Genomic DNA, 15,336 nt, shown 5'->3' on the forward strand with positions numbered 1-15,336 from the left:
AGTGTGATACTTGTACGAAAAAAGAATTCTATACAGACAAATAATTTTAAAATTTGCTTGAACAAGGAAATTGAACAAAGGAAAACAACAGAACTGCTATCTTAAATCTGGAGGAATGAAAGCCCCCCCCCTCTTTCTTGAATTTACACAAGGCCATGTTAGCTTCCCAGGCAAGTATGGATGGGGTAGGGGTAGGGAAACAGAACATTGCTCGTAGGCAGAAGTGAGGGGCTGCACATTGGAGGTTGTTTCCTTTTCAGAGAGGTTAAGGGAAGTAAGGTTGTTCCTGAGCCCAGAAAACTGTTGTTTTTTGGTCTGATTTTGGAAATGATGAGGCCAGTCCCTGTAGTATCTGGGCATCCAGCTCCCTATCTGGGGATATAATCTGTGTTCTCGTTTTTCCTTTACTGTCTCCCAGATCTCCTTGTTTTCACTGTTTCTGTCTCTGAGAAGATGGCAGGGTGAAGAGGGTGAAGAGATGTGAAGAAAAGTGTATTTTTAGCCATGACACAGCTGAATGTTCTGAGTCTTCTTTTACAACCACATTTAAAAATAAATGTCAAGAGTTAGGCTTTAAGTGATTTCTTAGTGTCCACATCCTCTTCCCTCTTTAATGGGGGCCTGTCTTCTTCTGACTGGTTACACTCTGCATTGTGTTGCTTTCAACTCCAGATATATAAATCACTAGCTAGAGGAATGCATACAGTTTTTTTTAAGATGTTATATAAAATGCCTTTTATTTAAAGATCTAAATACACACCTTTATCCAGAGTTTAATAATACAGCTGTTCATATCCAACAATATAAAAATGATTTGCCATCAAAATCACATATTAGGTTATGCTTCCCCCTCATTTATTGATGAAATATTTCTGCAGCATACACTGAAGGTAAGAAATCAGGCCTATATACACAAATGTGAGTGATAGGCTCTCTGCTTTCTAGGAGTTTCCATCTAGATGATTGTTTTTCATAGGACTGTGTGAGGTTTGCTGACATTAGACCTGCCTGGGTTTCCAGGTAAAATGCAGATGCCTGGACCCCACCACAGATCATATATGAGATCATATATCTGTCTGTCTTTAAAATACCTTCTAAACCTAAGTGATGCTCTTTCTTACTTTCGGGAAGAGGTGATGATGATCACTTAAAACTCATGAGGGTGTGCAGGTGTGTGCTTCATCAGTCAGGCCTCTAGAAAATACTGGGTTTACTTTAACAACCAGGACTTATTCCCTATGTGCAATGAGACCCGTAGTTAAATTTCACTTCAACTGTCACTGGCCACATGGCATTGGGACACTTATCCAGCTTCTTTGTATTTCTTTTCACATCTGTAAACGTGGGGTAAAGCCCATCTCATAGGGTTACTTAGAGAATTAAATAGAACAACATCTGTAAGGTCTTTATCTAGCCATAGACATGTAGTGGTGGCAGCCGACAGCCATTCCTAATCTATGTGTACTACTTAAGATGGGGGTTTATTTTCTTTTTCATAACAAACCGGTTTTTCCGGCCCAAATATGTGAAATCAAAGAAGCAAACCGTAAACTTCCTTCTCCCTCAGTCTTGCATCCTATGGTTTGGAATGATTTTTTTAAAATTTTAAATTAACAGCTTTATTGAGTTATGATATATATACTGAAAAAATTACCATTTACAGTGGACAACCCAATGGTTTTCAGTATATTTACAAAGTTGTGTAATCATCACCACTATACAATCTTAGAACATTTTCGAGGTAAGTTTTGCATGTGTGCATGTGTTAGGGAAGCAGCTCTTTTAATAGAGTCTTTTAAAGGAAATATAGAATATTATACACTGTAGCAGATATATCTTCCTTTACCTACCTTGGGAAACTAGAAATATCCTCTTTTCTAAGATACTATTTTTTTCATCTTTTGAATTCCTTTTCTGGACTTGTCTTCAAAATTTTATTCCCATTGTTTTAAATATCTCCAATTGTGATGGATTTGCTTTTGAAGATACATGTGAAAGTGATAAAAAATGGTGATTAGGGACACCTCAGAGGCTCAGTGGTTGAGTGTCTGCCTTGGGCTCAGGGTATGATCCCGGGGTCCTAGGATTGAATCCTGCATCAGGCTCCCCCACAGGGAGCCTGCTTCTCCCTCTGCCTATGTCTCTACCTCTGTGTGTGTGTGTGTGTGTGTGTGTGTGTCCCTGGTGAATAAATAAATAGTCTTAAAAAAATGGTGATTAGGTCCCTTTGACAACTAATAGGGGAACTCAACCTGGTTAATACTATTAAAGACTCAGAAATCAAGAACTGGCCATAAATTAATGAGGCAGGTGTTGTGGTGTGGCCCTTAGACTAATTCTAAAGATGTCAATAATCAATAAATTAATATAAAATCAGCATCTATCAGTTTATAAAGTATACATTTTTTGTACTTATTTAAGGAATAAATCCTGAAATCAAATGGATCCTGGAATTAAATTGTACAAACTTTGTACCAACATCTGCTAGTGGTACTTACCATATTGTACTATCAATGTGTATCTGGCTACATGTCACATATGCAGTATTGAGAGGGCTTGTATATTTGTCTAAATGCTGCCAGCACTCACCCCTATTCTGATGCAGAGGGAACACTCAGTGAGTGCCCTGTGAAAAAACAGAGATTCAGGACACTCAGCTCTAGGATGTCCAGATATTTGCACAGGTAATACTTGTGTGGATTACTTGCATTAATAGAAAATTTTTTCTTCAACTAGTTCCTTAAGTTACCATGGGGAATTCAGTGGTGCTAAGGTATGGGTTGAAACACCTGGATTGCTAACTGAACCTGAGAGCAAAATATAAGTGACTTATAAATAAGGCACTAATTTATATTAGTAATACATCCCTCCTTGAAAAGGTAAGAGCTGACTATGAAACATATACTACACACAGGATGTAGAAGATGCATTTTTAAAACCTTCATGTCAGGGCAGCCCCGGTGGCTCAGCAGTTTAGCGCTGCCTACAGCCTAGGGCGTAATCCTGGAGACCCAGGATCGGGTCCCACATTGGGGTCCCTGCGTGGAGCCTGCTTCTCCCTCTGCCTGTGTCTCTGCTTCTCTCTCTGTCTCTCATGAATAAATAAATAAAATTAAAAAAAAATAAAATCTTCATGCCAAATATTGTTTTCCTTGTCCAACCCTTCAAGTCATGTCAAAAACATATTAATAGGTTATTAAAGCAGAGATAATTCAGATACAAATGAAGAATTCTAAGACCTGGATATTTTTACTTTTTATGTTTTATACATTCAGAAGAAAATCCGCACTTCCTCCTCAGGCTGCATTAATAACAGCAAAAATGTATTGTTTATAGCAGAAATGGTTTAAATTAATCATCTCCATATGATGCATCTGGTTATTTATTTGCACAGATTTTTTTGTAAAAATCTTGGATATTTCAAGATAATACCATTGACAAGTAAATATATGAACAGAAGGATCAATTGGCTTTAATTTATATTAGAAAACTAATTGTATGGATTCAGATAATATCTTGCCATTACAGCTTATGAAACACATGCCCACCATTTCATTTACTTGCCTTGAAGGTACTGATTACCTTCATATTATAAATGGGAAAACTAAGCCTGAAAGAGGTTAAGTAGAATTGTTCTAGGTCACAAAGTTAATGTACTGCAGAACCAGAATCATAATCTCTGATTTAGACTCCTGGTACAATCCCCTCCCCCTGTACTTCCAATTCACCCTCTTGGTAGCTCACCCTCATCCTACAACTTATAAACAGGTGTTGAGAACCTATATTACACGCTCTAGACAGTCCTAGGGAATCTGACTACACTTTAAGATTTGGAAACAAATCCACTCTGAGAAGCAAATGTCAAGGCTGCAGCTTCCACCCAAAATAGATTCACATATGTGGTTAGGTGAACAGAAAGGTATCTCTTCCTTTTTCCTTCAGTCAGGAAGAAGGCTGGTGGTTAGAAGAACTGGGATATGACATTTGTTATTGGTTGATGTAGGAAAGGTTTAATAATGTCTTAGTACAATAAGGCCAGGATTATTAGTAAGAAATAAAGTTATGTGATAGAAGCAGACATAATTTTTTTAGATAAAAATGAAAATTCCAGGTCAAATTAATCATAGTGTCAAGATAATTTTTTTTTTAAGATTCTATTTACTTAAGAGAGAGGGCACACTGGACCTTGGGGGAGGGGCAGAAGGAGAAGCAGATTTCCTGTTGAGCAGGGAGCCTGCCATGGGGCTCCATCCCAGGACCCCACGATCATGACCTGAGCCAAAGGCAGACACACTTAACCCACTGAGCCACCCAGGTGCCCTGATAAGTTTGGTTTTATATACTCCAGAAGAAAATCCACCAGTGCACTAAATGAAACCTCCTTCTGACACCTTTCCCTGCCTTCATTCGTAAGCCCAGAGCTCATTTGTTTCCCACTCAGGGACTTAACAGACCCAGACCTTGAAACGAGAGACAATATCTTCCTTTACAGAGCAGCAATCAGTGGACAGGAAGTCATGGACTTCACTAGAGGCTACAAAATGTGCAAATAATGAGAAGGTACTAAGGGAGACGGAGATTTTATTATTTCTGTAAAGAGCAGGGAGGGTGGTAGATCTGGGGAGCAGCAAATATTAGTGAAAAGCAAGGAGGCAGGTTAAAGGCAAGGGAGACAGAAAGAAGAAGACCAAGAGAGGGGCAGCCCAGGTGGCTCAGCGGTTTGGCGCCTGCCTTCGGCCCAGGGCATGATCCTGGAGATCCATAATCGAGTCCTGCATCGGGCTCCCTGCATGGAGCCTGCTTCTCCCTCTGCCTGTGTCTCTGCCTCTCTCTCTCTGTCTCTCATGAATTAAAAAAAAAAAAAAAAAAAGACCAAGAGAGGAGTTGTACTCCCACTCCAACACATCCCCGTTGGGGACCTGGGCAGGGGGCCTCCCTGTTTGAGCTGCCTGGGGGAGGGAAGCAAGTAGAGGAGGGTTATGATGCCTTCCCCAGTCATGCCCCGGGATCGATGCAGCAGCAGAGCAATGTGAACACTTGCTTAAGTCTATACTGTGTCCATTGGGTATTGGGTTTGGGGACAACCAAATGAAAAGGTACCCAGTCCTGAAGGGGATTGGTGGCCACCAGTATTGTGGTCTGCAGGGTGGCATGAGTGTCCTATCTCCCCCCTGCTGGAGAAACAGCCAAGTGCATCCCCTAGGGTCTACCACAATCTCCTCTCCTTAGAGGCCAGTCAGTGGCCAATCTGTGAGTAGCAAAGGATAGAACCTGCTCTACAGTTTTACATGCCAGCACTTGACCTGATGGGCTTCCTAATTAAAAGCAGTTAACTAAGTCTTCCCTCACCTTCAGTAAGTGAGTGGTAGGGCTGAGTTTAATTGCAAAGCTAGCCTAACATGAAAATGCAGTGACAAAAAAAAAAAAAAAAAGAGAGAGAGAAAATACAGTGACATTAACTTCCCAGCTCTCCTCCACTTTAGAATTCCAGACCTTCTGGAACCTAATCTATTTCAACTGATGGTGCAGGTTTACAGAAAGATACATCAAAGCACGATTACTAACACTACTAAGAAATGTTAATATGACCTAAGCACATACAACAAGATTTCTAAAGGTAGTGTATTCTCTAAATGCATTTGCAACATAGCTCTGAAAACTCAAAACATGCTTAGGAAGACAAGGACAGGGAATGTTCTTAGTTGTCCCTCTAATGTCCATTTCCTACTTTCCTGTTCCTGGTAAACCTAGAATTTCCCAGCCATGGCATTTGAGGGAAATGGGTTCCACCTCCCAGATCCTGGGGCAGGCTCTGATTGGGTCATAAGGAACCACCTGCTAACCACATTAGTTCAAGAACAAGCTCCTGGGGGTGCCTTGGTGGCTGAGTCAGTTGAGCTTGAGCATCTGACTTAATTTTGACTCAGGTCATGATCTCAGAAGTCCTGGAATGCAGCCCCGGGTCCCCAGATCAGTCTCCACACTCAACAGGGAGTCTGCTTGCCCCTCCCCACTGCTTTCTCTCTCTTTCCCTCTCCCTCTCAAATAAATAAATAAATCTTAAAAAAAAAAAAAAAAAAAAAAAAAAAAGAATGAGCACCTGGCCACAACCTGGCCACTGAAAGCCAATGAGATTCAATTAGGGGGATTTTGATTAAGCATTGAAAATGCAATGTCTTGCATTTTCATGCAAAAAAGCAAACAGGTAGCCCTGAAAAACTTCCAGTTGTTTGGGGACCAGGAGAGAAGGATCTATCTAAGAATAGACCCATCAAGCACCCAAGTAACAGAACCTCAGGGTGGAAAGATGGAGAAACTGGGTGCAAGTCACAGTTTTGCAGCCCTGGTCCAGCCTCATTTTGGGAAATCCTCTTCCTGAACCAATGCATTTACTTCTTCTGGGTCATTTGGGTCAGATTTTTGTTACTTGCAACTAAAATGTCTTAACTTAAAAAAAAATCTACCATGTAAAAAGTAAAACACATTCAAACTTTTCACTAATCAGTTAGACTTGGGGTTTCAATTTCACAATGAAATCTCATGGAGAACCACAAAATACTGATAATACCCACCCACAAGAGGTATGTAGAAAGGAAATCGGGTTCTTCCTCCATGTAAGAGCTTTTCTTTTCCTCTCCCTCTCTCTCCTTTTCTCCTTCCTTCTGCCAAAGGGAACACCGGGTAAATCCTATTAGGCTGCAGCCAACTGCACTGAAGACTGCCTTAGTGTTACAAAAGGGTGCTAAGAATCTCAGCATTTCAAGTGTGTGGTGCCCTAACGTGTTGGCAATCTAGATTTTCCTTCCTTTTGTAGGTAATATACACCGTGACCTCTTAAATATCCATCATTATCTGCCATTGTTATCTAGTGAAGAAAACACGGTCAACTGCCATTCCCTGCCTACCAGGTAAACCGTGAGCAGGTGTCACTGCCAACTACAGCTGTCAGAGGTCTAATTACTGATTCATGTATTGCTTCTCTTCCGGGTCATGAGGCCCATTTTGAATCCTCTTTGTATCCCTCATTGCAGAGCAAATATTTGAAAATGTCCATTCAAGATGCTGCTGCTAATCTAATTGTGGCATTTGGTTAGATCCAATTTGGCACATAATCTGGTGTAAATTACACGGCGGAATTATCTCTAACCTTATCACCTATTATGGGGTGCTCGGCAGTTGCACTGGATCTTGCTCCAATTGTTCAACAGCTAAACTTCACTAAGTCTGCATAACCATTTGTGCTAAGTTTCTGAGACAGGTTGCTTTGATTTTATTCATTCCCATCCCCCATTCTGAGCTGCAGGGCCCCAGATACAACTTGTCAATGCCCATGGGGCCATCGATTCCTTGACTGTCCTCTTCAGAAATAGGGACCTGGAGGACTGTGCTTGGCTGCCTTCTCCAATTGGGGAATACAGGCTATCTGCTAAGTTTGGTATGCCCTCTTGGCTTCTCTCCCTTGTTGACTAGATTATTTCAGGATTAGGGGGTAGATGGATCCACAGATCCAAAGTTCAGGCAGCTTATAAGCACCGGGCATGTTGTCAGCTCTGGTTATGAATGGCAATGTGTGACCAGGGAACATTCTCTGGCAAGAGCCCCACGGCTGGTACAGTACCTAAGACACACACACATACACACACACAGATTTATTAAAGAACATGTGTGCATCTCTGTCACTCAGGATCCAGCACTCAGTGCTGACTCCACGGAACTTAGAACCCTTAACATCCATTCTCATGATTAACATTGTTCAGACCCCAAGGCAATGTTACCTCTTGCTCAATGTCCTAATGACAAAGGTTACAGCCTATGAATGCCATGTAGATCTGTGGCACTGCTGATACTTGAATCTAACACTTTTAAATCCAGGAGTACTTGAAAAAAAAAAAAAAAACCTGGCAAACCTATCAAGTCCCTTCAGATCACACGCATGCAGTGATTGCTCTATTACAAAGAATTGTTTCCGAGAGGTGAGAATCATCCATTTTCTTCCTTCTTTTGATGTTCCAATTTGTGGCTCCAGATGTACTCAAGAATTAGCGTGGTGTTCCGGAGGCCTGGATGGCTCAGCAGCTCAGCGGTTGAGCATCTGCTTTCGGCTCAGGGTGTGATCCTGGGATCCAGGATCGAATCCCACATCAGGCTCCCTGTGAGGAGCTTGCTTCTCCCTCTGCCCATGTCTCTACCTCTCTCTCTGTCTTTCATGAATAAATAAATAAAATCTTAAAAAAAAATTAGCATGGTGTTCTAACAAATAACAGCTAAGGAATGACAGCAGTTCACATTACTCTTAAGTTTGTATATATGAATGTTGGAAATGCTGTATGAGTTTAGATATTCCTGTAAGGGATGGCACAAATCATAAGTGATAGCAATTTGAATGAGAGATAAAATTATTTTTTGAAATATCTTCTGTGATAATTCTTTATATTGATCTCATTATAAATGCTGAATGTGAATGGGTTATCTCTAAACCCGAATATTGCTTTAATTTTTAAAAACAATGTCATTCGTAAGTGCTTCAGCAGAGCAATTTCTCCAAGCTGGAATTAATAAACCGCACTGTAAGAACTATAATGACTGAAGAGAAGTGGTCTGATTTGACATTAAGAACATAATCTTGGGGCACTTGGGTGTCTCAGTGGTTGAGAGTGTGCCTTTGGCTCAGGGTGTGATATCCAGGTTCTGGGATTGAGTTCTGAATCCGGCTCCCTGCAAGGAGCCCGCTTCTCTCTCTCTGTGTCTCTCATGAATAAATAAATAAAATAAATCTTCAAAAAAAAAAAAAACACAACAGAACATAATCTTGATTGTCACAATATATTTAATGATTTTGCTAAAGTTGAAAAATAAAAATTTATGGAAAAACATAAAAATCACTTGCGAATTGTCTGTCTCCATAATATTACTCACTCAGACATTACCAGCCCATCATTACAACAGTCACACATATACAATAATGACTGCGTTCTGTCATCTTTGACATTTTACTGATATTCAGTCATGTAATAATCCTAGCTTTATCCTTATTTTTCTGTTTCAATGCTGTGGAAGTATCATTGTCAGGGTAGTAATAGAAAACACTTGAGCTTAATTTATAAACTTTGAATATTTAGGTATCTGCCACGTGGGCCTCCATTTGCCCTCTTGCCCCCATCGAGCCAAAAGGCTGGTGGGGACTGGAGAGGGGGAGTACCAGGATCCAGGACCCTGTGGGCGCCGGCTCCCAGCGCGGGCATCCCTGCGGCCGTCCGACAGGTGCCCCCGGGCCCCGGCCCCGCCCCCGCCGCCCACCTCCTCGGGGATTGGCTGCCTCGGCCGGGGGGGCGGGCCCAAGGTCGGGGTAAAGTCGGGGGTCTCGGGCGCTGGGGGCCCGGCTCGCCCGGCGGCCTCCAGCCGCTGCGCCCCGGGCGGGGTTCCCTGCCCCCTTTCCGAGACCGCTCGCCTCCCCGCGGCGCCAGGTCCGGCTCTTTTGGAGGAAAGAGTCAAAGCCCGGGCGGGCGGGCGCTGCGGGGTGGCGGGGACCCAAAGGGCGCGCGGGGGCTGCAGGCGCAGGGGCGGCGGCCGCGCGGGCCCGGGCTCAGCGGGGGGCGGGGGGGCGGGGGGGCGGGGGGCGGGGGGCGCCCGGAAACGGATTCCCCTTGGGCGGCCGCGCCAGGGGGCGTCTCGGAGGCAGCGGGCGGGGCGGGCGGCCGGGCGCTGCTGAGTAATCCCCGCGGCGGCGGGAGGTGGCGGCCGGGCGCTCACGTCCCCCGCCGCGCCTCGCCGCAGCCCGCCCGGCTCCGCCCCCTCCGCGCCCTCCGCGCCCCGCCCCGCCCCGCGCCGCCCCTCCCCCCGCCCGGCTGCGCGGCGCTCGGGGCAGGTAGAGCGGGCTCCGGGCGCGGGGCCCAGCAGCCGCCGCCCCAGCTCGCCTCGGCCCCGCGCACAGCCTGGCGCGCCCATGGCCGGCTCGGAGCAGCAGCGGCCGCGGCGGCAGGACGACGGGGACTCGGCCGCGGCGGCGGCGGCGGCGGCGCCCCTGCAGGACGCGGAGCTGGCCCTGGCTGGCATCAACATGCTGCTCAACAACGGCTTCAGGGAGTCGGACCAGCTTTTCAAACAATACAGGTGACCGACGCGCCCCGCTCCTGCGGCCCGGCCGCGCGCCCCTCGGGGTGGCCCGCGCGCTGCGCCCCGCTCCGCTCCGCCCCGCTCCGCCGCGGGCCCCGGCACCCTCCCCCCCACCCCCGTGGGTCTCCGAGCCCCGGCCCCGGTGCCCGGGTCGCCTCCCTCGGCCTGCGCTGCAGCCGGCGCTCCTGCGCCTTTGTCACATCGCCCCTTTGCACCCGCGTTCGGCTGCCCTCTGCCTCCGCGGGACCCGCCACCCGCCCTCCCCGAGCTCCCGAGAGGGGCGCCCGGAGCTTGCCCGCGCCTCTCCCGCGGGTCGCCGTTCCGCCGCCCGCTCCGAAGCCCGTTGGTTTGGGGACCTGGGACCGGATGCGATTAGAGGCAGCCGGGAGCCTCCGACTCGCGGGGCTTGTGCCCGAGCAGCCTTTTGTGACACGGAGCACACCGGCTGCATCGTGCCCGTGCCTTGTGCCTCGCATTACTTTGCATCGTTGGTGCATTCTTCAACGCTTTTCTTGTTTGAAATCAGATCTGTGTAATTGCCTTGTAGTGCAGGAATTAAAAAGGAAACTGAGTCGAACTCGGCTTGCTCACCTCTCTCCTCCTGCCTGTCTTCTAGAACTCGGTCCTTAAAATGAGTTCCTAATGCCTTTCAAGAGAGTGCTTACTGTGGACTTCTCTAACTTAAAGAAGAAAATGGAGGGATTGTAAATACATGCAAGAGTGGAAGAACACGTGTGCTCAGTTAATTGCTTTTTAGAAATTCGGCTTTTAAAAAAAATGAAAACTGAAACCTGGTTATCTTTCTTCTGTGAGTGGGAGGAGCCTTCAGTTTCACTGGGGACCAGAAGCATCTGCTTTCTGGTTTAGGAGACAAGTTTGTGATTTGCCCTTCCAATGTTGAGTCTCAGGGATGTTGATTAGCAACTTCCCCTTAGGTGTTTAACGGCCACATGCTTCACACTATTTAAGACCTGAATGATCTGGAAGGAATGTAGGGACTCATGTGCGTCCGTGACCGAGAGCCACAGTCTGTAAAGAAATGGAAGAGGGATAGGTGGAGACCCCTGATTCTTTCCGGATTCAGAGATTGGCGGTTCTACAGTTGGAGCTGTTCACTTTTTAATGCAAAGCAAATATCTCACAACTATAAACGTTTCACTAAGGACAGTTTACTCTTAAGTTATTTTTTTTTTAAAGATTCTATTTATTCATGAGAGACAGGCAGAGACATAGGCAGAGGGAGAAGCAGGGTCCCCTTGGGGTACCAGCACCTCGGATGACGACCTGAGCCGAAGGCAGACACTCAACTACTGAGCCACCCAAGTGTCCCTACTCTTAAATCAGTTTTTATTAAAAGCAAAAACAAAAACAAAAAAAACCTAAAAATGGAAACAGCCTTATCAGGCCATTTTATTTTTAAAGCCTACCAGTCTGATTTCAGTCTAAAAATGTACCTTAGTGTGTAAAGAGTAAATTTGCGTGTTAAGAGTAGAAGGAGGGGGAGGTGTCCAGGGAGAATTTACACTATATAGACAGGAACTGTCTACGTGTGTGTGTGTGTGTGTGTGTGTGTTTAAGATTTATTTATTTTAGAGAGCTCAGGCAAGTGCTTGAGTTGGTGGGGAAGGGACAGAGGGAGAAGCAGACTCCTCACCGAGCAGGGCACCCAAGATGTGTGGCTCAATCCCACATAGCCTGAGATCATGTGGGTCCCTGGGTGACTTAGCCACCCAGGGACCCCTACTTGCCTTTTGAGAATAAAAAAGGAAATAAACTATTGTAGTATCCGTTTTCTGCCAGACACAGTGTTAGGCACACCGTTATATTCTGACTATTCTAGTGATGACAAGAGTGAGCTGTATTTTTATCATGGTAATTTTATAGCAGGGGGCTTGAATCTTGTGTTTATGTGCATGGCCCAGGATACTGCACAGCAGTTCTAAATCAGGGCTCTTTTCATTATCTCATTTTGCCTGTCTCACTAGAATTATTATACAGTTGACCCTTAACATAAGTTTGGACTGCATGGATCTCCTTGCATGTGGATTTTTTTAAATAGTACTATAAATATGTTTTTACATCTTTGTGATTTTCTTAAGTTTTTCCTGTAGCTTACTTTATTATAGGAAAACAGTATGTAATACATACAACATACAAAATACGGACTGTCAGTAGGGCTTCTGGTCAATAGTTGGCTACTAGCAGTTAAGTTTTTGGGGAGTCAGAAGTAACATATGGATGATGCCCCCAACCCCCACATTGTTCAACTGTATCTTGTCAACTGTATCTTGTGATTTGCCCTCTGACCTTATTTTCTGACAATTGAAGCTTTAAGGGATAGACTGTAGTAGCGTTATGCCATCAGCTTTCCCTTGATCCATCTAATTTGTGATGTGGGAAGGCCTCGCATTCTTGTCATCTCCTAAATGTGCTGCTGATACATACTTTGGAAACATAACTGAGTAGAGGTGTCTTTGCAGACCAGAGTCCTATAACAAGGGTTGCAATTGTAGTTTTGCCACTTTTGTAGCTGCTGACTTCGGTTACTCAAAATTTGCTTCCTTGCTCATACAATGGGAGTAGCATACATCATAATGTGACTGTTAGGATTAAAAGAGATAATCCGTGATAGCTAGCACAATGTAAGCACGCAGTAAACACTAGCTAGCTTTATATTTGATGTTTTCCCCATTGTTGTGCTTTCTTCTTGATGGCATAGTTTGAGTAGAAGGAAAAAAACCTCCTGTATGCAGGTAGCTGTAATATATATGTGTATATATTAAATATTTTATTTTTTCATGAGAGACACAGAAAGACAGAGACATAGGCAAAGAGAGAACCAGGATCCCTGTGGGGATCCCGATGCGGGACTCTATCCCAGGACCCCAGGATCATACCTGAGCCAAAGGCAAACGCTCAACCGCTGAGCCGCCCAGCTGTCCCAGGTAGCATTTATATTTAAGGTTAGCCTTATATACGGCATATGAAAGATTTAGAGTCTGTTATGTATTGGGAAACTTGTCTTCTGTTCTAGAGTTGAATGGTCTGCTGGGAAACTTAGAAGTGACTTTATAATAAGTACTCCAGGAACACCTCCAACTCTGTTTACAGAAGAGAAAGCTATTGGTTTTCTCCTTTCTTAGGACTGTTTTGTCATAGAAGACCATCCTTACCCTGCTAGCAAACCTTCTGGAATCTTATCCGTTATAGTTTGACAATAGAAACATATTGCATCTAGTGTAACAATAACATTTTTATTAAAGCAAGAAGGTCATTTTCTCATGTCACAATGATAAGTTTGATCAACAGCTATGGAATGAGGAGAAATGGTTACTTTATAGAAACCTATCACGAAGGCCATTCGGAATTAATGGAAAAGCTGGATTGTGTAATTTAGATATCCTATATATAGGAAGTAGAAATATATGCATAAGGAGAGTATTTCTTTTGAGCTCTAAGAGGCCCTGCAGTTGGGATTTCAGAATGTGTCACTTCTGTTGTAACTATAGTAATAATGTAATAATAACCAGATGTTCTGTTGTTGGTGCTGAGACCCTGTCATGTACTTGGGGATGTATTCCCAGAGGTTGAGACAGATGGATGCTGTGATGAGGCCTTTTTTGCTTTGAGCCTAAGGGCATAACTTTGTTACCTTCATGATACCACCTGAAATTCAATTCCTATTGTTGTTCTTTGGGTTTAGTGACTTAATGTGGCAGTGCTCCCTCCCTCACTCACCCCCCAACACTAACTGATGGTCACCTGTGTGACAGAGGCTCAGAGCTTTAGGCACTTGGACACACAATAAAATAGGTGATAGTTACATGCACAAGAAAAGATACTAGATTTCAGATGTGGCGGTGTAGGTACAGTTGGCAGTGGTATGGAGGCTGGGAGACGTACCCATGGCCCACCATGACCTATAGGAGTAGAGGGCAACAATTTGTAATTCAATGCAAAGGAAACTTGTGGAGGAAATATCTGATTATCATGATGGGGGAGGAGTTGGGAGGGGTATGTGACAGGTGGTGGGGCGGAAATGAAGTCTAGGAAACAGTGAAAAACCCACATGGAGCTACGAAATGGCATCTGGAGAGGCAAAATGAGTGAGCACTGCAAGCTGATCAATGTGATTAGGTTGTCCTGTTTGATGGCTTATTCCATGCTTGGTATTTTCTTGGATCACTGGTTGGTCTGTGTTTCCTGTGAGTCAGTGCTGCTTTTTGGGGTTACTTTGCTGCTGGTTGTCCAGTCAACTCACATTTTATGATGACCATGCTCCTCACCGTGGCCCTCACATCCATAGTTAACTCTTGGTGCCATTGTCTCTTTTTGACTTGCAACATTACTTTTGTAATTGGAGGACCATCAGGAGAGGTGAAGCACATTGAGGTAGGAAGACAGGAGGTATCTGGAGGTCCTGGCCAAAATGAAATTTGTTGTTCTTGTTTCCCAGGCCGGACATTTATCTCCCTCCTCCCCTTGGTACCACTATCTCTATGTCCTGTTTTAACTCCTGGTGTTTGTTCTCTCTGACCTTAAATCACCTGCAGTTCTTACCTTGCCGACACTACCACCAATTTCTGGCTGTAGATGTTATTAAAAAGTCATATTAAAAAAATCATTGTCAACTAAAACAAGCATATAGTGGTTAAAAGGGATATTCATTGAGGATAAATATGCATACTTAAATATGGGATTTACTATAGAATTAGTAAATAGTTGGTATTATGGGTTACATTTTTCTTTTCCATTTTAAATTCTAAAAATGACAAATTTAATAAAAACAAAAGGCAAGAAAAATGCACAGCAGGTAATGTTTATGTTTAAAATGAAAGTATGGATTCTAAATTATTTAGCACAGTTTATGGCACATATAACAAAACCATATGCCATGTGTCTTACTTGTGCGCATATGGTTTACAGAGCTAGTCATGTCATAAAGATGGCGTAGTATAATCCAGGGGTTGCAAATGATGGCTTATGGGCCCAATCTGTCTGTTTTTATAAATAAAGTTTTATTGGGATACAGTTACTCTCACTTGATTACATACCTTTTCTGTAGTTGTTGTACAATACAGAAACAGTAATGAATAGCTGTGACAAACCACATAGCCTACAAAGCCTGAAATATTTACTCCTTGATCCTTTACAGAAAAAAAATTATTGACCCCTGGTACAAACCAGAGTTCTGTCTGGAAAGACTCAAAAGGCATGTGTAAG

General features: G+C 44.1%; 1 protein-coding gene across 1 annotated transcript in view; it reads left to right on the forward strand.

Annotated features, from left to right (window-relative positions):
• The first annotated feature begins 9,928 nt into the window (after nt 1–9,928).
• The window catches only part of TTC39C (tetratricopeptide repeat domain 39C), a 111,638-nt gene continuing 106,230 nt past the window's right edge, over nt 9,929–15,336 (forward strand). Inside the window, exon 1 of the mRNA XM_077900299.1 lies at nt 9,929–10,110. Within this exon, the coding sequence (XP_077756425.1) occupies nt 9,944–10,110 (167 nt within the window). The 5' untranslated portion in view covers nt 9,929–9,943. The remainder of the gene's footprint in view (nt 10,111–15,336) is intronic.

Source organism: Canis aureus, chromosome 6, assembly GCF_053574225.1.
Source record: "Canis aureus isolate CA01 chromosome 6, VMU_Caureus_v.1.0, whole genome shotgun sequence".
NCBI classification, from domain to species: Eukaryota; Metazoa; Chordata; class Mammalia; order Carnivora; family Canidae; genus Canis; species Canis aureus.